Below are 24,477 nucleotides of genomic sequence, written 5' to 3'. Positions count from 1 at the left end.
TTTGATCCTTTCATCCCTTAATCCTCATTTAATCTTAGTATTATAAGTAAGTATATACTTAATACTTATCACTAGTCCTCTTTGTGTGTCTCTTGTCATTTTGATTGTCAGAAAGTCATTCTCAATTAGATTTTTTAGGACGGGATCATGAAAACAGTATTCTCTGGTTTTGCATGTTTATTAGCTTATCTGTGCCTTTTTTACTTGGAGGTCCATTCTACTGGGTATAAAATCCTTGGCTCACTGTTTTGAGTACTTTGACTATGTTATCTTTGGCATAACAAGTGTGATGATAATCTAAGTTTCTTTCTTTGTAAATTATGAGGTCTTTTTGCCAAGATGCCAAAGAACCCTTTTCCTTAAATCTAGTCATTTTATTTGAGTAGATCTTGGTGTTGGTCTCTCCGAATTGATACTCTCAGATAACTCTCGTGTAACTCTCATATCTACAGTGATGTGTGTCCTTTGAGTATGTAGCTTCAATTAAAAAAATAATAGTAGAAAAGTTTTGTTTGTTTTTGTTTTTTTTTTTACAGTTTTTACTGTTCTTTCCCCTTAGTTTAGTTTTTTAGGAACTCTTGCTATGCATATGTTGTATCTCTATTGCCTATCTTCCAATATTTGTAATTTTCTCTCACATCTTTTTAAAAAATCTTATGCATCATTTCTTTTTTGTTTTTGAAAAGATTTCTCCTTTCACTTTCTTTTTCTTTTGTAGTATTATTTGTCTTGTGGTGCTATCAAAAATGACTTTTTGAAACTTATAATTGGCTCTTAAATTCTGTCAACTCATTTTTTAGTTTTTCTAGTTCTTATTTATGTTCTTTCGTGTCTTACATATTTTCTTACGCCTTTTAGATTGCTTTGTAATAGTAACAGCTATGAGCCTTTGGGGGGGCTCTCATTCTGGCATCCTTCCATTTTCTGTAGGGCTATTATTCTACTTGCTGTATTTATAGTAATTTTGTAAGGGATTTGATTCTGTTACTTTCTTTGCTCATTTTATGTTAAATTAGTGAGTTTTTAAGAAATTGGCTTAGTTTTCCTGTGTGTGTGTGTGTGTGTGTGTGTGTGTACACGTACATGCATGTATGTCTGCCAAAAAACACAAGTGCTGTTTTCTGACATTTCCTAGCTATTTGCCATTTGCACACTTTTATGTGGACCTTCTCTTTTGTCTCTGTTGTTCCTGTCCCACCCAGTTTTGATTCCACTGCCAGCAGTTTCTCTGCAGTGTGGGGCCCTGGCCCAGAAAGGCCTGACAGGTCAGTGTTGAGAATTCTTAAAGGTTACACTGCTCCAATTGATTACGGCTCTATTGTCAGGCTCCTTTCTCTCACCTACTGTTGGGAGCAGGCAAAACCCTCCCAAGTTTAGCTGCTGTTCTCAGATTGTCCTGCCATTCTTTCCAGTGAATACCTGTCAGTTACTTGAGGGTTCTTCGTATCTTAGGTATGTTGGACACTGTATGTCTTTCCTTCCATGTAGGTTTTGGGGACACACAAGTCTCATAGCTAGTTGCTCCTCCCTGACTGCTTGTGTTTTGCACCTTGAGGGGATATATTGGTTACTGGGATTTGTTGTAAATGTCCGTGGGCTTTTTGTTTATTGTATAGCTGCCCTGCTTGTTCTTATTTGAGAATTCAGGAAGGTTCAAAATCCATGGTACTACCGTGGCTATTAATTTTTCCAGAAATCTGAGCTTCTAGTACTCAAATTAGTGCTAGTTAAAAAAAAAGACAACTCTTTTTTTTCTTTAGTGACTTTTTTTTTTAAGATTTTATTTATTTATTTGTCAGAGGGAGAGAGAGAAGGAGAGGGAGAGGGAGAGGGAGAGGCGGGCTCCGCACTGAGCAGGGAGGCGGATGCGGGACTCCATTCCAGGACCCTGGGATCATGACGTGAGCCGAAGGCAGATGCTCAACTGACAGAGCCACCCAGGCATCCCAAAAGACAACTTTCTATAAATGGGAACTTAATTTGAATAATTAACCATATGCTTGTTTTGGTTCACTATTATTGACAAACCACTTTGTCTTAGGTTCCTGCGGGATTGTACTTAGCTGGAATATGTAGATGAGTATGTGAACCCCTCCCAGAGTGGACTTTGATACCGAGGTTATTTACAGTGCCATGTGTTAAGTAGCAGAAGTGTGTACCTCTTCGAACAGTGGAAAAGTGGAATGGTTTTATGAATGAGATGACATTGACTTGGATTTTGAAGGATGAGCTGAAGCTTGCAAGACTGGTGATGGCCTAAAGGAAACCTGGGTGTAGGGAGGAGATGCAAAAGCATAGACTTTGCTAATGCATGGCGTGTTTAAGTCAGGATTTGTAGGTCAGTGTGTTTAGAGCAAATACTGGGGTGCCGGGAAGCAAGTCGGGAGTTGTATTTCACGATGCTTCATACTAAGGAATTTGGACCTATGGGCATTGGAATGACAGGATCAGATTTGGTTTAGAATGATAACCCTTCATGAAGGAAGTAGGGTAAATTGTAGACTGGTGGAGGTAAGAAACTATTGAGAAGGCCAAATAAGACAATGGTGAAGATAGAGGGAAGGGGAAGTGTGGAATAGTTGAAACCTTTGAAGTTCTTGATTGCCACCCTGGTCTGAAGTTCACAAACCGTTTAAGGCTGAGGTGGTCAGCACGGGCTGCCCATTAGAATCACTTTTTTAAAAATGCCTGCCAGGGGTGCCTGGGTGGCTCAGTCCGTTAAGCGTCTGCTTTTGTCTCAGGTCATGATCCCAAGGTCCTGGGATTGAGCCCTGCATTGGGCTCCTTGCCAGGGAGCCTGCTTCTCCCTCTCACTCTGCCTGCTGCTCCTCCTGCTTGTGTGCGCTCTCTCTCTCTCTCTCTCTCTCTCACTGTCAGATAAATGCATAAAACATTTAAGAAAAAAAAATGCCTGCCATCTCACCTCTCCCAGTTTTTTATTTTTTTTAATTGGTATGACGTGGGGGGTTGTACATCAACAAGAGGTTTGAAACTGTTCCCAAGTGTTTCTCATCCCCAGCCAGATTTGGGGACCACAGACTTCTGGGTAGTCATTAAATGAACTGTAGCAAGCACTGATCCAGGATTTAGATGCCTTACTAAGTGCCAGAGCTGCATAGAAGCAGTGGTCCAGACCAGGTTTTCGACCCTGGCTCACTGCAGCCAAAAACTACACCTATATTTGCTCGCAAGTAAATCTTTAGGAAAATATCTTCTCATCTCTGTCTTTCTCACTGAAAGTTCCTGACATTTTCAGCATTTCTTTAGGATATTTTTGTGTTATTTTAACATTTTTAAATAAAAGAATTACCAAACAAGATGTAAATGAACAACATAAAAGTATATAGGATAAAAGATTAGTCTGAGTCTCTTCCAAGGAGGAAAAAAAAAAAAAAGAATAATCCCACCCCCTACTCCCCACTGCTCTATAGGTATTCCTTGGGCATTTAGGTTTTTCCCCAGTATTTGCAATTAACAAACAATTGGAGGTGCATATGTATCTTCAAGGTAAATTCCTAGAAATTGGTTTGCACTGTCAAAAGATTAGTGCTTTTGTAATTTTTTTAGGTATTAACAAATTTCTAAAGAATTAAATTTACATATCCATTCGCAGTGTGTACTTTTTCTCTACAGCCTTCCCAACAAAATGTCTTGTCATACTTTTAAGTTTTACCGTTCACTGTGTGGTTTAATTTGCATTTCTCTAATTACAAGTTTTAACATCTTATCTACTGCAAATGATCTGTTTCGTTGTTTTATTGTTTTTGTGGGGTTTTTTCCCCTCTTTTTCTTATTTTTTAGTAGTTCCTAGTATCAGTGTTTTCAAAGTATGGCCTGAGGACCCCAAACGGTCTCTGAAACTTTTGTAGGCTCTAGAGCAAATTATTTTCCTAACGGTATGAAAATGTTATTTGTCTTTTTCACTATATCGATATTTGTAGTAAAGGTGCAGCAGTGGTGGGTAAAACTGGCCTCCATAGTCCAAATCAAGGCAGTGGCACCAAAGCTTACTAACAGTCACTGCCACACGCTCACAGTTTAAAGAACAGTTCCAAGTTTGTTTCAGAATGATTCAAAGCAGTAAAAATTATTAGTTTTAGTTTTATCACATCTCAGCTTTTGAGTACAGTTTTCAAATTATGCATTGAAATGGGTATATGCATAAGACACTTTATACTGAGTACTTGTATGATTGTTAGAATTGGAAACAATTTATGTGTATGTCTGTGTGTGTAACACTATTTTTACTTTAAGGAATGTATGGTTATCCTGACTTGAATATTTGACAGACATTTTTCTCAAATGAATGAGTACCTGTTGCTTCAGGGAAAATAATCCTGATGTATTTGTTGCCAATAAAGAAAATTGAATTTAAAACAAAAACTAACATTTGGAAAGCTTTCACCTGCTACCATGAGCTAATGGCTTTTCAGTACTTAGAGATTTTGATGAGATTGGTAATGATAATACACAATCTATTTTTATTTTTTTGTGTGTGATTTTATTTATTTGAGATTTTGAGAGAGTGCAAGAGTACAAGCGGGGGTGGGTGGGTAGGAGCGGAGGGACAAGCAGACTCCCTGCTGAACCCAGAACAGATGCGGGGCTCCATCCCAGGACCCGGAGATCATGACCTGAGCTGAAGTCAGATGTTTAACCAACCAAGCCACCCAGGCACCACAATACACAATTTTTAAAAGATATATAATGAAATATGTCATTATTTAAAAGATTTGCCTAAGTATTTTTCAAATGACCAAGGCATGCTATTATAAAACCATGATAGATAAAATACCCATTGGAAGTACAAAACCTGCCAATGGGTATTTGAGTACAAAGAGTTCATTAGTATATTTCAGATTGTACATTGCAACTGTTAAGAAACTCACATCAAATTTTGGTATAAAATCAAACCTGAATATCCATAATCACCTGAAAGGGCTACTAAAAAAACTCTTCCTTTTTTTTAACTGTGTTGTATGTGAAGCTGGATTTTCTTCATGTACTTTAATAAAAAGCAGCTGTTACAAGAGATTGAACGAATTTTCTTGAACTTTTTAAAAATTTCTTACTAGTAACTGTTGGATTTTGTCAAAGGCCTCTTTAAGGTCTGTGGATATAATCAGAATTTTTTTTCTTTTATATTTAGTAATAGGATATGTGTATGATACCAGTGAATTTCCTTATACATCAATCTTGCATTCCTATAATAAATCCCTTTGTCATGGAGTATTTGTAGGAAGTTGCCCTCTGTTTGCTCTTTTTTTGCTTAATACTTTTTGTATAGTTATATAGAAATCATTTTGGGCTTTAATATTTGGAGTGGGGCTCTGTCTTTATGGACAGTCACTATCATTTAGATGTCAATATTATAGTTGCTTAATAAAAAGTTTAGAAGCTGTCCTTCATTTTCAGTGCTCTGGAACAATTTATGGAGTTTCGAGGCTACCTGGACAATGATGTCTTGGTAGAATTCCCCTATGAAATCGTCTGTGGCTGGTGCTTTTTGTGTGGGATAATTTTCTCTATTTCATCTCTAGAAATTGCATTGTTTAAATTGCGTTTTTAATTTCTGAGTCATTTCAATAATCTGTATTTCCCTAGGAATTACCTGGTTCATCTAGGTTTTCTTTTTCTTTCCTTTTTTTTTTTTTTAAAGATTTTGTTTATTTATTTGAGAGAGAGGGAGAGCCTGTATGCAGGCAAGTTGGGGGGGGGGCAGAGGGAGAAGTAGACTCCCTGCTGAGCAGGGTGCATGATGCCTGGCTGCATCCCAGGACCCTGGGATCATGCCCTGAGCCGAAGGCAGACACTTAACTGACTGAGCCACCCAGGTACGCCTGCTTCATCTATTTTCAAATGTATTTAAATTTGTTCTGTGAAGTAGTTTCTTGTATTTTCTAATTCCGTGCTAACAGTTGTTTCTTTCTAATCATTTCTTATTTTTGAAATTTTAGTCCTGTTTCTCTTTTGAAATTTGGATATTGTTGGTCTTTAAGTTATACTAAGGGAATGGTTTTGTGTAGTGATTTATTCTTGTAGTAGTATTTTGGGAGGATATATAGGGAAATGGATTCATACAAATGCCATTGTTTTTGGCTACCCAGAGTTTTCCTGTTTATTTATTTCGACATTAACCTTTTTTTGCATTAGCCTTATTGCAATATAATTCACATACCATGCAATTCACCTTGCAAAGCATACAATTCAGTGGTTCTTAGTATGTTCACAGAATTGTATGACCATCATCAGTCATTTCTTAAATATTTACATTACCCGAAAAAGAAATAGTGTACCATAAGCCATTACTCCCCAGTCTCTCCATCCTTTTCCACTCGTTGCTTTAGACAACCACCACTTTATAGATTTGTCTTTCTGTCTTTACAGGTTTATCTTCTCTGAAAATTTCTTATAAATCGAATTATACTATATGTGTTCCTTTATGATTGGCTTCTTTTACGGCATGTGTTAGTGCTTCATTTCTTTTTATTGCAAATAATATTCCATTGTATGGCTATACAGTGTTTTATTTATCCATTCTATCAGTTGATGGACATTTGTGTTGTTTCCCTTTTTCAGCTATTATAGATGATTCTGCTATGGACATTTGGGTTTAAGTTTTTGTGTGGACATATGTTTTCATTTGAGGAGGGGTATATACCTATGAGTGGAATTACCGTTTTTTTTTTTTTAATAAGATTTTATTTATTTATTTGACAGAGCCACAGAGCACAAGCGGGGGGAATGGCAGAGAGAGAAGGAGAGGCAGTCTCCCCTCTGAGCAGGGAGCCTGATGCGGGGCTTGATCCCAGGACCCTGCCAAAGGCAGATGCTTAACTGACTGAGCCACCTACGTGCCCCAGTATTCTTTCTTAAGAAGAGTTTTTCTTCTTTCTTTTTCTTTTGCTACTTCAGTAGGCTTTGGTGTGGGAGGGAAGGTCATGACATATACCTAGTCCATGGTGGATGTGGTCTCCTTTGTTGTGGACTGGACAGCCTTTATCATCAGGTGGCTTGGATTGTAGTGTGTAGTATAGTATAGTTTATATGAAAACACACTCCTCTGCTTTAGTGTTTCTGGAACCCTAGGAAAATATTTGATGTTTCTTCAGACTACTCTGTATACTTCATTTCCTTTCAAGGGAATGGTATAGATTTTTTTGAGATTAGGTAATTTTTTAGTAACTTGGAAATATTTTGAATTTTCTTTGTATTGGTCTGCCCTTGGTCATTGTGATTAAGATTTTCAGCTCATTTCGAAGTATATTTTTTATTATCTTTAATTAAAAATGTATTTTAAATGGTTTGATACGGTTCTACTTTGTTACATGCAACGTTCATATAAGACCTTATTATAATGTACTACTTCTAAAGAGATTTTTAGCATAATTGAAGAAAGTTGAAATAACATATTTGATTTTCACAGCTATTGATGTTTTATTATACAAAATGGCAGCAGATGTCTATACTAATTAAGTGTTCATTCTATAAATTACTTGCCAGTGTTTGTGATGATGAAACTAGTGCACTGCAGTACCTTCAGAAGCCCTTCTGATATTAAAAAATAAATGCAGGATTTCAGAGTTCTGAATTTTTAAATGTATTTTAATACTTAGAAAGCATTCATGTAATCAAATTTTAATATTCTTTTATGTCCAGCATTTATTAGAGTATGTATTCCCATACCAGGATAGATGATTCTAGTATGTATCTACACAAGCAGGTGTTTGGATCACAGATGTAATAAGATTGTAATTTTTATATTTAAACTTTTTTAGATTGATACATTGAACAATTATTTTTTGTAATAATGGTGTTTTTCTGCAATTATTACTTTAGGCTCCTGGATTTGGATTTGGAATTGCAATATCTGGTGGAAGAGACAACCCTCATTTTCAGAGTGGGGAAACTTCCATAGTAATTTCAGATGTGCTGAAAGGGGGACCCGCTGAAGGACAGCTACAGTAAGCATGTTTCTTTGGGGCACCTGTGTTACAAGCACTGTTCCTACCCTCAGTCACTGGCATACTCTGCTAGTGATTTCTTTAAATTAACGTACATTTCTACTTATCTCTATCATAAATGGAAAGCTAGTATCCCTTACCTTAAATAGGTGGTTACTGTAAAAATAAAGATGGTGAAGAGAAAACTTACTACTCATTTTGGGGTGGAATTTAGGCTTCAGGAGCCTCTCACGCTTAATCTTGTCCTTATTGTTAAAATAAGCAAGATAAAGAGAGGCAAAAGATACAGTAGCTAGCAAAAAAGTGAGTGTATAGTCAGAAGGATTGAAAGAAAACTGGAAGGAGAAAGACTTTATTTTTTAAAAAGGGAATAATTTTTTCCAGCTATGTAACATAATATCATTTAATGCCCTCTAATTGTACCACCAAAAATTATTTTTGGTATTGTGGTACCTGTTCATTCTTTTGTAAAAACATTGTATTAATGATTTAAAAAAATTAATGGCCTGTGGTTAGTTACTAAACATTGTAGGAAATCAGAAAATAAATCGTTTGACATTATTGTATCATTGATCCGAAGACAAATAGATGAACTATAATTAAACTATTTTTGTGGAAGTTCCCATCTTGAAAATATATTCACAAACTTGTCTGTATGTTTTTTTCTAACATGTTATTTTGGTGACCTTTTTTTTCTTAGGGAAAATGACCGAGTTGCAATGGTTAATGGAGTTTCAATGGACAATGTTGAACATGCTTTTGCTGTTCAGCAACTAAGGAAGAGTGGGAAGAATGCAAAAATTGTAAGTATCTTTTACCTTTAATTTAGTAAAAGTGTCAACTTTATGGTTGATGTATTTCTGGTTTTTTAATTCACTTAACCCTTTAAGAAAATGACAACTGGATCAGTAGTAAAGTTAGCTCACAGGAATGTTTCTTCTAATACTGGTGGTATGTTTTATCACTTACTTTATTTTTTTCTTTTTTTGATTGAAGAGGAAAGGTGGGGGTGATTGAATGGTCGTCTTTTTATGGCTTAATGTTTCCTTCTTTTTTACGTACTTAAGTTAGACTGAATCTTGGCATGTAGTCTGTTTGAAATATTTAGCCCTGTTTTCTGTTACAGGATTTGTTTAATGGGCAAGTTTTACATTGTCCCTTGAACACATACATCATCAACCACTTTCCTTGTTACTGTGATACAGTTTGAGGAGAGAGAAAGTGGTAAGATTTTCTTTGTAGGGTTGTTCAGGGTGCATTTTAATGTTACTGTTTTAGTATATAGCTGGAATCTGTCTTCTATTTTATTATTTTTCTAAGAAGTCTTTTTTTTTTTTTTTAAGTAAGGGAGAAGTTCAGTTAACTCTTGATTAACTGGCCTCAAATCACAGGTAAAAATGTGGCGCAAAATGGATTTAATATAAAAGTCCTACTTAAAATTATATCCACATTTAGGAGCATATTAGCTGCTTTTTACCCACTTTGCTCCTCCCCCATGTTTTTGCCCATCTAACTTCTGAAAGGACTGATTAAGGCACTGCTTTGAGGCCTTTAGTTCAGGTATAAAAAGCAGGAAGAAGAGGCCGGGTAGGCAGCTAGATGGTTTGCCCTGCCTTTTCTTTTGAGAACTTTTCTACTTTCTAGCAGACACTCAGAACCACAGTGTACCCAAAAGAACGGAGAGGGTGTGAGGGGAAGGCCTGCATTGCATTTTGACCTTAGGGAATTGATGAGAGCTAGAAGGTGTATTCCCTGAGACTGTGCACCCCACAGTTGCTAGGCCCTCTTCCCTTTTGTAGGCTCCTTGCCATATGGTTTATTTCCACACCTGTGGTATTGCTGGTGAGGTGAGAGTTTTCTCAAATTGCAGTAGATCACTGTTGAGTTACTGCATTCCAAATGACAGACATCTTCTTTTGAGTATATATATTTTTTACAACTTCATTGTAATTATATTTTTATAACTATAATGTTATTTTTAAATCACAGTTTATATACATTCTGGCTAGTGGGTAGTAACGTTTTTAAATAGTTTTTAGAATATGAGATTGTAGTGTTTATGGAAGCAAATTGCTGATTTTTATAATTGTTTATCTTAAAATTGAATTTAGCATTCTTGCCTTAGCTGCTGATCCTGAGCATTGTTATTATTACTCATTGTGTTTTTCATTTGCACATTCCAAGGTGAGCTCCTTAGGGTGCATGAAGTTGTGAGCTTCACCTATAACCCTAACTTTTAAGCTCTCTATTCCTCTGAAATGTGGAGCTGTTTTGTTTGCCGTGCAAAATATTCAACATATATACTCCACATTGATAACGTATCTAAGAAAGTTGTATTCCTGCACCCTAGACTTTTCCCCATAGAAATTATTTTATAAGAAGTAGGTCCAAAACCTGTAATGTATTTGAAATAGGAAAAGGATTTGGGGCAGCTCGAGGATGGATTTTGCTCTGACTGTACTTAGCTACATGAATTGGAAAGGCAGAACTCAGGAAGGTTGGGCAAGTATTTTTTGCTCTATAGGGAGATGTTATAGGGGGATTAGGTAGAAGCGTGTTTTAATCAGCAGAGAGCTGTTCTTTTCTACATTTGAAGCAGTTGGATCATGTCTTACTTTAAGTTTATCATTGTCATATGACATTTAGAATAAAACCGCAGTGTCTTAGATCGTGGTCTTTCATTGTGAGGTGTCTTTCTTAACTCTTAATTCATCCCCAGCCATAACCAGAGCCTCAAGGTCATTATATACATTGATTTTGCTTGTTTAGTTTTTGGGTTTTTTTTTTTTTTTTTTTTTTTTTCCAATTCTGAATAACCAGCTCCTCTTCCCCTCTCCGCAGTCTGCTTTCTTTTCTTCCTTGTGCTCTTACATTGGGGTGGTTGGTTGTTTACATATAAATTATCTTTCCATAAACTAAGAGGTCCTTGGGTATTAAGCATATAAATTCTTTATTGTTGAACTAAAATGTTAGAACTCTACTAGATAATGTAACTACCATAAATAGGCTAATTTAGCTTTAACAATAAGTGAAGTTAGAAATAGTTTATGACACAGTGAGCATGTATAGTTTTTACTAAAATTCTGAACATCCTAAAAAAGCATTATGAAGTAAATGGGCAGAAACATCTAGAGATGACCTCTGTGAGCACTTCAGTATATCTCCATGTGGCTACTTACCTAACCCATTCATGGTTGGGGATTTCAGTGTCCAGTTTCTACAAGTATTAAAAAAAATACTGTGTTTTAGATCATTGTGTTTCTATCTACTTGTTCAGTGACTGTTTAGGAATAACTTCCTAGGAGTGGTTTTTCAGTCAGAAGGCATGAATGACTTGATATATGTATCGTCAGTGCCCTTCAGAAAGCCAATAGGGTATTGAGAGTCCAGTTTTATCGACAGTTTTTAAATCTTTGCCAACAGACTGAACATAGTATTTCAAATGAAATATTTTACAGTACAAATGAGTTTGATCATCTCGTAGTATATATACTGCCCATTTATATTTCTTTTTTGCTTACTCCTTTGCATTTTTATGGTGACGATCGTCGTGCTGGAGAGCTATATATATTAGGATGGTTAGCCTTATGTCATATATACTACGTGTATTGTTTGCCCATTTTCTTTTGTGAGTTTAAGTTGTTTATGGTGATTGGGGGGGTTGTTTTTATGTCATTTTGTTTCAACACTGAAATGATTTCATTTTTATGTTGTCATGTCTGTCAGATACTCACTTGATTGGTTTTGCCTTTGGTGTCAGGCTTACAAAAGCCTTTACCAGAGTTATAAAAGCATATATCCTATATTTTATTTTAGTACTTGTAGGATTTCATTGTTTTATTTTACATTTGAATCTTTAATTCAACTAAACTGTTTTGAAGTAAGCATTTCCCCCCAAATTTCTTTCAAAATTTTCAGTGTTAAAATCAAGCATAATTGTCAAACCTGCTAAATATCTTCTTGTAAGTTTATAACCATTAACTATAATATACATAGAGAATTGGAACAGATTGGATATTTTTCAATAAGTTAAGCACTTAGCTGGTTGCAAATATTTCATTATAGGTATAGTTAAATGCATGGCAAGGACCTTCTCCGAGGAACTTGAATCTTAATAGGATAGATGGGTATACACATTAGTAACCATAATGCACATTGGGGATTGAGGTACATTAAATTTCCAAAGAGGTGGCAGGCACTCTTTTGGAGGAATACACGGAAAGCTCCTAGTCCTCATCTGGTTACTTTGTTTTTATTTGTATATTACTAGGGGGGAATTGAAGATATAAAGTAATACTGCAAAAGTATTACTTCTAAATTAGTTTTTGGAGATTGAGATAGAGGTGAGACTAAAATGCAAAGAGTCAGTTAAGAATGCTTTATAGTAAATGGTACTTGATAAGGGCCTGAGCTTGGGGCACAGAGGGTGGAATGACAGGCATCCTTCTCTCAGTTCCTAACAGGGAGCTGAGCTGTCTGTTCTTTTTATGTGTTGGCATCTTGCTTCTTCAGCTTCAGTGTTGTTTCCTCAGAAGGGCCTTCTCTGGTCACCCTTGGTAGTAGAAAGGAGCAGCAAGCAGTATTAAGTGTAGAGCAGCCCTTTGAAGAAAATTAGCCACAAAGGGAGGAGATAGGATAACTTGGAAATATGTAGCAAGACAGAGGAATAGAAGATTAATTAGCAGATTAGTAGTAGGCAGAGGACAAATTTGAGGGAGAGATGAAAGTTGTAGGTAACTTCAGGGGTTGTTATTGTCGAAGGTCTTAGAGGTGGGTAGGGATAAGGATAAGAGCTCATATGGGAGGATTTCATTCTTACAGGAAGAGGATCAACTTGGTCTTTGAGCCCCGAAGGAAGACTAAATAAATGAGATACTGAAAAATCGTAGGAGTATACCTCTATACTGTAAAGTGGCACTGATCTCTTTGAGTCAGGTTAACTGATTGGGATCTTGGAGAATGGTTTTGGAATACCTGTGTTAGTAAATTCCATAGAGAGGCAAGGGGTAGAGGAAAGGATTACTGAACCAGCAAAAGAATTCTGTCAAGTAAAATGAATTTATGGAGGACCTGTTCAGCAAAGTGTGGAAATGCAGCCATCTGAAAGTAAAGATAATACAGGACTGGAGTTTTTCATGGCAGGTGATTGAGAGGTCAGGAGAAAGTCATTTAAATATCACAGCATGACATTTCAGGAAAACTTGAGAGCAAGGCAGGTGAAACCAGGAAAGAATTAACGGACTGGGAAAACAGGAGAGAAAGGAATCAGAAAGAAGATGGGAATAGAAAAGTTTCAGTAGATCAAGGCATCAAAAGTAGAAGACAAGGAGTGTTAACCCAAGAAGATCCTACAGATCTCTGATGAGATCCAGGGTGTATCAGGGTGAGAAGGTGAGGTGCACGCAGTCCAGGGATCAAGAGGCCACTCAGTCAGAAGGTAATGCTTGTAGACCTTGAACCTACAGAAAGTGAAGGAAATAAATGAACAGGGAAAATTGAGCCACTTGTCAGAGTCATTGAGGAAAGAAAGCCAGAAAAGGGGATTTATACCAAGATGAGAAATTATAAATTGGAGAGATACAGAAACTGACAGCAGTTTGTATTGGTGAAGTATAATAGAGTTATTAGCTCCAGTGTTACTAAGTTGATTGTTAGTGTGGAAGTACAGTAAATTTCCCTGTTAAGAGTTTCAGTAGGATAGTTGTGGGCCTTGATACTGATGGATTCTGAAAATTTCAAGGAGTCAAGTTGGGCTTGCAAGTTTGCTTGGTAGCAGCTACAGTATATTTGATGGTATTAGAGTACAGTGCCCCATCCTTTATTCCAGCCACCAACAATTATTAGTTTTTCTTTAAGCTTGTGATATTACACCTAGAAAATCTTTCTGAATTAAGTAACTAAGGACTTCATTTGGATCACTATTCCAAAATTTTTTTTTAAAGATTTTATGTATTTATTTGACAGAGAGAGAGGCAGCAACAGAGGGAACACAAGCAGGTGAAGTGGGAGAGGGAGAAGTAGGCTTCCCGCTGAGCAGGGAGCCCGATGTGGGGCTCCATCCCAGAATACTGGGATCACGACCTGAGCTGAAGGCAGACGCTTAATGACTGAGCCATCCAGGCGCCCCTCACTATTCCAAATTTGGTTCTTAACCAGATCTGTTTGTCAAGAGAGCAGAAAACACATTATGGAAATGTATTTCCTAGTAATTTGTTATAATTTTTTGTGTATTGTGTCTCTCTCATTCATAATTAGTTTAATTGATATGGGACCAGAAAACTGTAATTTTCCTTCCTTAGAAATGATAGTATATATATGGAAATCAGTCAGCTTTCTTGTAATCTTTATTTGTAGACCATTCGGAGGAAGAAGAAAGTTCAGATACCAGTTAGTCGTCCTGATCCTGAACCGGTATCTGAGAATGAAGAAGATAGTTACGATGAGGAAGTCCATGACCCAAGAAGCAGCCGTGGCGGTCTGGTCAGTAGAAGGAGTGAGAAGAGTTGGGCAAGGGATAGAAGTGCAAGCAGAGAGAGGAGTTTGTCCCCACGGTCTGATAGGCGATCTGTGGCCTCCAGTCAACCTGCCAAACCCACCAAAGTCACATTGGTGAAATCCCGGAAAAATGAAGGTATTCTCTACCAACTCTTTTATCATTTTCACATGAAAATGTTAACACTAATTGTGGTAAGAAAATTGCCATTCCTTCCTATCCTTGCTTTTGTTGTCTTTTGTTATCTTCTTTGTTATGTCCTATTGCCATAAGTCATGTCCCTTTTAACAGGCTTCAGGGATCATCTCTTCTCTAGCAGATAGTCCTTCAAGTAAATTGTCTAGTAGTTGGATTTGGGGTTTCTTATTGTGATTAGGATAGCCAAATACAAATTATGCTAACAAATGTCATACCATCACCAAGCTCAAATTCAGTGTTTTACCTAGCTGTTAGGGTCAGTAGTAGCATAACCATGGGAAGAAATCTTGGGCTTAGGCGGGGTGGGCGGGGGAATACTTTTTAAATGAAGAGATTAAGGGAAAGGAGCCCCCTGATAGGGCATCTCTCTTTAATGCAGGAAGGACATCTTTACAATTTTTGAAACTGAAGCCTGCTGCCTCCCCTCAATCAGATTTGATAAGAATGAATCTGATTGTGGCATCCTCCTGCTGTGGACATGTCTCTCAAATGCAGGAAAGCATCTGTGACTGATCATTTTGGTAAAAAGGTGTTGTGCTAAGAATATCATGCAGGCTCAGTTTGATGTGCTCTACCAGCACCTGACAGATCTTTTTCTAGTTCTTGCTCCCCACCCTGCTCCGTAGTGGATTTCTCAAACTGTCTACCCCTGCTGTTTCTACTTCGTTTTACCACTCATTTTTCAACCCTCTCTGGCCTAATATCTGTTTCACCTTGCTCCCCAGACTGTTCACACTAATTCAGTAGAAATTTTCGGTTTTTATTTTACTTGTCTGAAGTACCATTTTGCATAGCATTAACCACTTCCTGTATTTTGTATATGTAATACTGAAGCGAGCACGACTTCTGTGTTTTGAAATAATGTCTTCTCTCGGCTTCAAAAGAATGTTAATATTGTGTCCTTCTGGGTCTCCCATCCCCTTTCTGTATTCTTTGCAACTTCATTCTCCTCATCCTACCCTCTAATCTTAGGTAGATTTTTGTTCCAGAATCTCTCTTTTTCTTCAACATAGCCTCTTTAGGCAGTCTCATCTACTATTGCCTCAGTTATCTGCTGCTGATAGCAAAACTTACTTCTCCAGGTCGTGTCTGTGTACTTTTGCAAGCCAGCTGACAACATTAGGCGTACTCACTTGGCTGTTTCATGTAGCTCCCTCAGACTCAACACATCTTGAATGAAACTCACATCTTCCTCTTAAAATTTTTGGTTTCTTATGAAGTTACTCGTTCAATATATTCTCATCTACCTGGTTTCTCATGCCAGTTATGGATAACATGGTAGTTACCCTTAACATCTCTCTTTTCCTCACTTTCCTATACCCAGTTAATAAAAATGCTAACTTCCTAAATACCATCCCACTTCTGCCTTTCTCCACCACCAACACCCTTATCCAAGCTACCATAATCATTTTTCTTCCAGCTGTATTGAGATGTAATTGACGTATATAAATATTTAAAATTTTATGCATTTAAGATGTAAACATGATGGTTTGATATATGTATACATTATAAAATGATTATAGTGAAGTTTATCACAGCATCATTTACATGATATCTTAGTTACCTCACATCCTCTAATAGTTTTTGGGGGGGGGGGTTCTGGTGAGCAGCCATCATCCCTTAAGTGAACTTAATGAGTCTCAAAAACTAGTCTCTGAATCCCTTCCAGTCAGTTCTGCAGACACCCTCACAGAGATGCATTTGTTTTTAACCATTCTGTCTCTACCACCCCCCCACCCCCACCCCACATACACACACATACCCTCATCCTTCTGGAATAGTAGTATTTCCACTTGAGTATTTGTTCCTTCAGGGAGCCTTCTCTGACTCCATACTGGAGAGGAAACCCTGTATTGCCTTTATCTGAACTCCTCTCACACTTATATTTAGCCCTGCTGTGTGTGGAAGTTGCCAGAGTGCAGGGACTAGCTCTCATTTGCTGCTTTTTATCCATAGTGCCTGGCACATAGTTATGTTGACCCAAGTAAACACTTGGAGTAAATGAATATATGAGGATTATCTTGAAGTCATCCCTGTATTGGTCGTTGATAACTTTTTAATCTTTTTTTTTTTTTAAAGATTTTTTCATTTATTTGAGAGTGAGAGAGAGCAAAAGGGGGTGGGTAGGGGCAGAGGGAGAGGGAGAAGCAGGCTCTCCACTGAGCAGAGAGCCCAACACGGGGCTCCATCCCAGGCCCTGGGATCATGACCTGAGCTGAAAGCAGACAGTTAACTGACTGAGCCACCCAGGTACCCCTGTACTTTTTAATCTTAAATAAGGACAGGCTTGTCATCAATACTGTATTCTTTTGTGATATGACAACCATTTATTAAGCACACAACTGCCTAGATCTGCTCAAAAGTCATTTTATTTTTTTACCCTGATTTTCCTGCTTGTGAGCACTCTGTATATTTGCCTTAAGTTAAGCTGTAACTCTGATGTAACTTTTACAAGCTTGAGTTAGCTGACCTGCTGCCCATCCCATTTTAAAAACAGAAACCCCAAGATGAATTTTTTGGGTCCCCCCCCCCCTTTTCTTTAATGCAGAAAGACACAGTCCTTTCCTTTCTCCTGAGAGAACCAGGAGCAGTGCTTTTCCTGTTGACATTATGTTGTCATCATTGTTCTAATTCACAAACAGACAAACAAAATTCTGCAGTTTTGCAGGTACCTGGACAGTTTTCTGGACACTCCTGGTAACCTTGCCCAACTCTGACCATTTCCTCACCCACAGATAGAATTAATGTTGCCTCCCTTTTGGATATTTGGTTAGTGTTAAAAGGAAAGGACTGGCATTTATAACGCCCGCCTGTATCTGCACAGCTAGTTGAAGCCTTTGTTTGCACTAATACAGAGTGTATGTCCTGATGCTCTGCATATGTCTCTTCAGTGTTAGAGGTGTGTAGAACTGGAAAGACTTTTGCTCTAGGAAATTGGGGAAAACAAAAACACTGTATGCTTGGTAACACAAGTCATCAGTAAAATTGTCAACCTTTCTAGAGTTTTTCCAACCTCAAGCAGTTCACTTTTTAGAATTGTATTCATTAAACCTTCTGAGTTTATTATTATAACATAGAAAGAAAATGGTCTGCTCTTCAGGACTTTTTTCTCTGAGTAAAATGGGAATAAGGTCTCTGTCTTCTGCTCGAATCATATACTTCCTTTGCTTTCACATTGACATGCACACTTTTGATGATTAGGGAAAATGTCATCTTTGCAGGGTAACCAGTAATTTCTTGTTATTTCTTGTACTTAAAAACTCAACGTGGTGATTACTATTATACTTTTAAACTCTATTTAAGTCCCTTAGCATTTTACACTAAAGACATTTAAATATATTCTTTCAGAATATGGTCTTCGATTGGCCAGCCATATATTTGTAAAGGAAATTTCACAAGATAGTTTGGCAGCAAGAGATGGCAATATTCAAGAAGGCGATGTTGTACTAAAGGTATAGTCCTGTTCTTACATTTTAATGAACTGTGAAATAGAAAACAAATTCTGGTGTAACCGTATAGTTTCTTCTCATGTTCAAAGCAGTTTTGCCGAAGAAATTAAAATCAATGTTTGGGCACTGGATGGTTTGCCACTTTTAATGGACAAAAATAGTTTGTCCATTATTACGTGTCAGCACTGGTTTTTCTTTAGGCATGGAGTCATCCAGAACGAATTAATCACTACAAATGAATATCATTTACTGATTGGAGCTACTTTGTAGGCAGAGATGTCTAGTCTTATACAATAAGTGGTTTTGGTAACTGCTCTAAATATTATTGAAATGTTTGTTAGTTTGCTGATAAGTAATAGAAAGTGACAGGCTTTTGGGGATAGGCTCGGTGATACTACTTTGGGTTTTCTGACAAAGCAACAGTATGTTAAAATTTTATTATTTCAGGGAAGAGGAGTACTTTTGGTAATACAGAAAAGTATAAAGGGAATATTTTGGTTCTTACAGCAAGCCAAGGATAACTTAAATATTCCTGTTTCATAACATTACGTTAACATTTGTATTTTTGTCATTTATTTTCAACCTAGTTCCTTTTCCGTTGCAGATAAATGGTACCGTGACAGAAAATATGTCACTGACAGATGCAAAAACATTGATAGAAAGGTCTAAAGGCAAGTTAAAAATGGTAGTTCAGAGGGATGAACGGGCTACCCTATTGAACGTCCCTGATCTTTCTGACAGTATCCACTCTGCTAATGCCTCTGAGAGAGATGGTAAGTACAGTTCTGTTTGGAGAGTCCCTTTAAGTGACCTGTTAAAGTAGTAGGAAGATTTGATATGTTTGAGTGAAATAATTTTCTACAAGCCAGACACCTTCAAAGTCTAAGAATTACAAATATATATATTGGAGTAGAGGGTTTACTTCAACATCAGTGTGGAAGTTTAAAGCGAATAACATGATGGTTTGATCTACATATATTGTGAAACAGTTACCATAGTATATTTGGTTAATGTCCGTTATCTTCTCCTACAGATAAAATAAAAAGAAAAAAAGTTCTCCTTGTGGTGAGGACTCTTAGGATCTAGTCTCTTTAACAACTTTATGTACCATACAGCACTGTTAGCTATAGTCATCATGTTGTACATTATATCCCTGGGGCTCATTTATTTTGTAACTGGAAGTTTGCACCTTGCTCTAATTCCCCTTCCCCCCTCTCCTTCCCATCCCTGGTAACCACAAATCTGATCTATTTTCTATGAGTTTGGTCGTTGTGTGGGTTTGTGGTTTTTTTGTGGTTGGTTGTTTTGTTTTGTTTTAGTCTTTCTCTGGCTTATTTCACTTAAGCATATGCCTTCAAGGTCCATCGATGTTGTCACTTTTTTTTTTCTGTAGGCAGCTCACCATTTTTATCAGTGGTTGATGAAGCTAATGCTTAAAACAACAATCTTATATGAAATTATATTTAGTAGCTTATATCCATTATCATTGGAGTAACTTATATTTTACTGTGATCATTTCATGGGAAAATAAATCGCACCCTTTTACCTAACAGACATTTCAGAAATTCAGTCACTGGCCTCAGATCATTCTGGTCGATCACATGACAGACCTCCCCGCCACAGCCGGTCACGATCACCTGACCAGCGGTCAGAGCCTTCTGATCATTCCAGACACTCTCCACAGCAGCCCAGCAGTGGGAGGTAAATCACACTCTATTGTTAATATAGTTATATGTGCTTGATACATATTTCTGGTATTGCTTACAAATAAAACTAGAAGACAGATTTTCTTTTGATTACCAAGTTTAGGTAGGGTTTGTGTATGTGTGTGCGCACATGGGTGTGTGTGTGTGTGTGTGTTTGTGTGTGTGTGCATGTTTGTGTGTGTGGTTTTCTTAATCAATTTAGAGATTATCTAGAAAACCAGAGGTCGGTGAAACTTCTTAAAGAGCAAAAAAGTAAATATTTTAGGTATGCAAGCTACACAGCTTCTTGTCACTACTCTGTCTTTGTACCAGAGAAGTGTAACTGTAGACAGTATGTAAATGAACAGACAGGGTGGTGTTCCAATGAAACTTTTTATGAAAACAATTGGTCTTAAGCTGCAGCTTGTTGATCCACTGCATAAAAAGGTACTAGCCAGCTTATAGAATCTGTTGCTTGGAAAAGTTAACTATATGCTAGCAGTCCTTTCCTAGACAGTTTAAACTGGACTTTGTTTTCCCTTTAAAAATATACTCTCTAGTATTTATGCCAAAGAGTCTGGTATGCTAATAGTATATGACTTACTTGAGTTTATATGGTCTTTGAGGTTGCATATACATTTGAGAAACTGAAAATTATGGCCCTTATCTCTAGAAAAGGGCACATACACACATACATGTAGCATTTTACATTAAATTTGTGGACATTCCCAGGGCTCTGTAGGCCACCCAGTTGATCTGTGGTTTTTAATAATAATCCATATGGAGCTCTTCAGGAGGCACTTCAAAACTTGAGTGGAACAGTTTAGGATTAGAGATGGTAATTTGGGACTTATTTGCATGGAGGTGTTAGCTCAAGCCATAGAAGTCACTAAATTTGCTAAGAAAAACAATGTGGAGAGGTCAAGAACTGGACCTTGGGGAGTACATTTCTTAAGGAAGGTGAGGAGGCAAGAAAGAAGGAAGTATACAGAGAAAGGAGGAGTATCTGGCCAAAAGAAAGCTTTTTAAAAGATGGCCAAAAGTCATAGTGATACGGCTGTGCACTGCTGGTTTTAGAAATTTGTGAAGCTGATTCTTTCTAAATTTTAAATTTTAGATTTATAAATTATATTAACTCTGATTTCTATTTTAAGGTTGAAATGATTTTTTGAAGAGGAATATTAATAGTATGTCATAAGCCATCCTGGTTTATCTTATAACTGATTATTATTATTATTATTTTTTAAGATTTTATTTATTTATTTGACAGAGATAGAGACAGCCAGCGAGAGAGGGAACACGAGCAGGGGGAGTGGGAGAGGAAGAAGCAGGTTCACAGCAGAGGAGCCTGATGTGGGGCTCGATCCCATAACGCCGGGATCACGCCCTGAGCCGAAGGCAGACGCTTAACTGCTGTGCCACCCAGGCGCCCCTGATTATTATTTTTAACTGCTGCAAGTTAATATATTAGTTCTAACAATCTTCCTCACACAGCATAGATGTTACCTGGAAAGGATTACTGCCACAACACATACATAGTGATATAACTGACACCCTTGGATGATTCATGGGAGCAGCTGTAATTTTAACACATTTCTCTCACCTAGATACCATGCTGGTATCAAACAATTTGGACATTATTTCCCTTAAAAAAAAATCCAAATTTTGGCCATTAGTTTTTATGGTGAGCAAGTTTGAAATTTTAGAAAGTTTTTTTGATGTCTCCTTTTTTTCATTTAGATTTCATTGACATTTGGCATCTGTAACTTAAAAGTTGAGGTGTTTTTTTTTTTAATATTTTTTATATTACAGTTGGGGGGTTTTAATTTGGAACCTCAGGTATTTTCATGGGTAACGCCAGTTATATGAGATCTTTTAAAAATACAGAATCCTGGGCCCTGTTCTCAGATGGAGGCAGGGAATAGTGGGTTTTTTTGTTTTTTTAAGTTCCTGGTATCATTGTCTTCTGTGCACTACCAGATTTAGGAACATGGTTAGAACATGTAGCATATACTAAAGAAAAGATAGTACTTCCAACTACAGAAGACCCAAAGTCTTCAGATTATTTCCAGATTTTTGTGCTGAGAATTTAATTCCTGAGAACTCCATGACCTGCCCACGGGCAAGATATACAATAGTACCAGTTGCTTAAAGGTTTTATTTCTTCCCCTAAAGTTCATGTTAAAATTCAAATAACTGTGGAGTTGTAGAGGATTATCCTGTGTTGAGAAATAATTTAGATGCTAAGAGTAAAATCCTGATATTAAAAAACACCATGGGTCCTACACAGCATTCCGTCATTGTTGTGACCTACTTACATCCTTCTACGTGATGTTCTTTCCTGAGAGAGCAAACATAACATGGACAGACCTCTTGAGAAAAACACATTAGTTTGTTAATTCATTATAACTAGGTGAGCAATGTATCCTCACTATTGTCTGGAACAGGAGTTGGCAGACTACAAACTATGGGCCAAATACAGCCTGCTGCCTGATTTTTGCAAATAAAGTTTTATTGGAACCCATCCTGTAATGGCATAACTGAGAAGTTGCAACAGACTGTATGACTCAGAGAGCCATATAAGGAAAAAGTTAGCCAGTCCCTGGTCTAGAATGTTAAAATAGTCATGTTTTAAAGCTAAAAAACAATATATGTATAGAGAGAATTATTACAGTGATTTCCTTATACCTTTCTTATACCTTATACCTTGATGCTGTTGCCAGGTTTGTTTTGTATTTTATTCAGTGATGTTTCAGAGCCCAGTCTAGGTCAAGACTTGCACTCTACAAGCTGGGGATACTGAGAGAGCCCACAGCTGGTGGCAGTAGTGGCTGCATGGTGATTACCAAGTAGCTTGCACTGAGAAGATTCCCTCACTGATCTCACTGTGATCCCTGCACGTCTAGAGAGTATTTGATTTGCAGGCTATGTTCCAAGCCTCTGCTTGGTTATAGTTTACTCTCCCTACTGTGTAACATTTAATTTAACAGATCCGTTTTAGGACTTTTCACCCTTGAGTGACAACATATGTTTACCTTTTTTGTTCTGTCCTGTGATGCTACTGATTATCATGAGCAGGTGCAGACTGAAAAAATTATATTGCAGTAAAAGCTCAGACTAAGATAATGTTGAATTTGGGTTGTAAAGATTATGTTTTGTATTACTTACACTCAGTCATTCCATAAACTGACAGTTTATTTAAAGCCTGAGTTGTTGTCTGAAGTTTTTAGGGAATGTATTTTAACAAATAGAAAAGATTTAATTTATATTTAGCATATCTGTTTAATAAAAATTTTTGCTTTTGAAGTACTTGAAAGCAGTGTTTTAAGAAATTTGAAACTTTATAAAATTTACAATATTCTCTTTATTCATTGTTTATTTCTCCTGAGAGAAAAGGCTTCCACTAAATTCTGAATTTCGTGGTATCAGGATTGATACAGTTTATGGTATAGTAAATGCATGATAGTAAAATTGAATTTTACAAATGAGAAATTTCTAGACTAAATCCAAGTGTTGAACCTGGTTAAGCTGATATATTTGGATTGAAAACCATTTACCTGTACAGTCCACCTTTTACTATCAGCCTTTTACTATACAAGGTTGAATTTAAGCTCATAATCTTGTTCTCCAGGAGTGCCAGGTAAATCCTAATACCTATGCATATAGGGTATATAATGTATCTGCTTAAATACCTTAGAGGAGTCTTGGCTTTTATATTAAAGATCATTATTTTTACTTAGACACTTTACGTTTTTGGTTACCTTCCATAATTGTTTTCTTAGATATTAGAGAGCTATTATAAATATTTTTTAATTCTAGTATATATAGTTTCTGTCAGGTATTGCTTGGTTCTCTCTGGAACTTTGCCAGTAGGCTAAAAATTGAGACATTTACATGTATCAGTTGGACATTTCTTTTCTTTTCTTTTCTTTTTTTTTTTTTTAAGATTTTATTTATTTGACACAGGGAGAGACAGCCAGCGAGAGAGGGAACACAAGCAGGGGGAATGGGAAAGGAAGATGCAGGCTCCCAGCAGAATAGGGAGCCTGATGCGGGGCTCCATCCTAGGACCCTGGGATCACGTCCTGAGCCAAAGGCAGACACTTAACAACTGAGCCCCCCAGGCGCCCCCAGTTGGACATTTCTTTTACTATGTTAACATGTGGAGAACTGCCCATCTTTTGACTGGTGAATTTCAGATTTTGTTTTCTGATCTTTGGTTTTAGTTCTTTGTCTTAAGTAAAAAAGGTTTTATTACCTCCTATTTTAATAGATAGATGCTTTATTCAGAACAAGATTTACATGTGATAATGTTGGTAATTAACTTAGTGTAGGTACTGCTACATTTTCTTTCTCAGACTATGAAGGCATGTTGAGGGCATGTTGGTTTGTTTGGTTTTGGTTTCTCCTTCATCTGTGGAAAAAGAGGGCTATGAAGAAAGATAACGATTCTTGAAGTGTCTCAGTGAAAATAATTAATGGATTAATGACTTCTTTCAATTGGCTCCTATGTCTTCCAGTTGGACTAAGGCAGTTGGTTGTGTGTTGATGCAGCACCGTGAACATTTTACAGCGAATGTTCCAAGATATATTTTTTTTACTATTGACATTATCCTGCTAATTCTTACTAGACTAAATATTTATTGATACCATGTATATGTTATCAATATATTGTTATAAATTATGCC

The 24,477-nt window shown here is 37.0% G+C and overlaps 1 protein-coding gene across 12 annotated transcripts in view; it reads left to right on the top strand.

The window, feature by feature from the left end:
* The window catches only part of TJP1 (tight junction protein 1), a 107,302-nt gene that overhangs the window by 38,044 nt on the left and 44,781 nt on the right, over positions 1-24,477 (top strand). For all 12 annotated transcript variants that reach the window (XM_048221150.2, XM_048221144.2, XM_026510332.4 and 9 more), the window contains exons 3-8: positions 7,840-7,964; positions 8,665-8,767; positions 14,319-14,595; positions 18,004-18,107; positions 18,709-18,877; positions 19,658-19,805. In XM_048221150.2, coding sequence (XP_048077107.1) covers positions 7,840-7,964; positions 8,665-8,767; positions 14,319-14,595; positions 18,004-18,107; positions 18,709-18,877; positions 19,658-19,805 — 926 coding nt within the window. The remainder of the gene's footprint in view (positions 1-7,839; positions 7,965-8,664; positions 8,768-14,318; positions 14,596-18,003; positions 18,108-18,708; positions 18,878-19,657; positions 19,806-24,477) is intronic.

The sequence above is a fragment of the Ursus arctos genome, unplaced genomic scaffold, assembly GCF_023065955.2.
Source record: "Ursus arctos isolate Adak ecotype North America unplaced genomic scaffold, UrsArc2.0 scaffold_28, whole genome shotgun sequence".
Classification (NCBI taxonomy): Eukaryota; Metazoa; Chordata; class Mammalia; order Carnivora; family Ursidae; genus Ursus; species Ursus arctos.
Note: the sequence above shows the minus strand (reverse complement) of the source record. Positions and strands in the feature narration are given on the sequence as shown.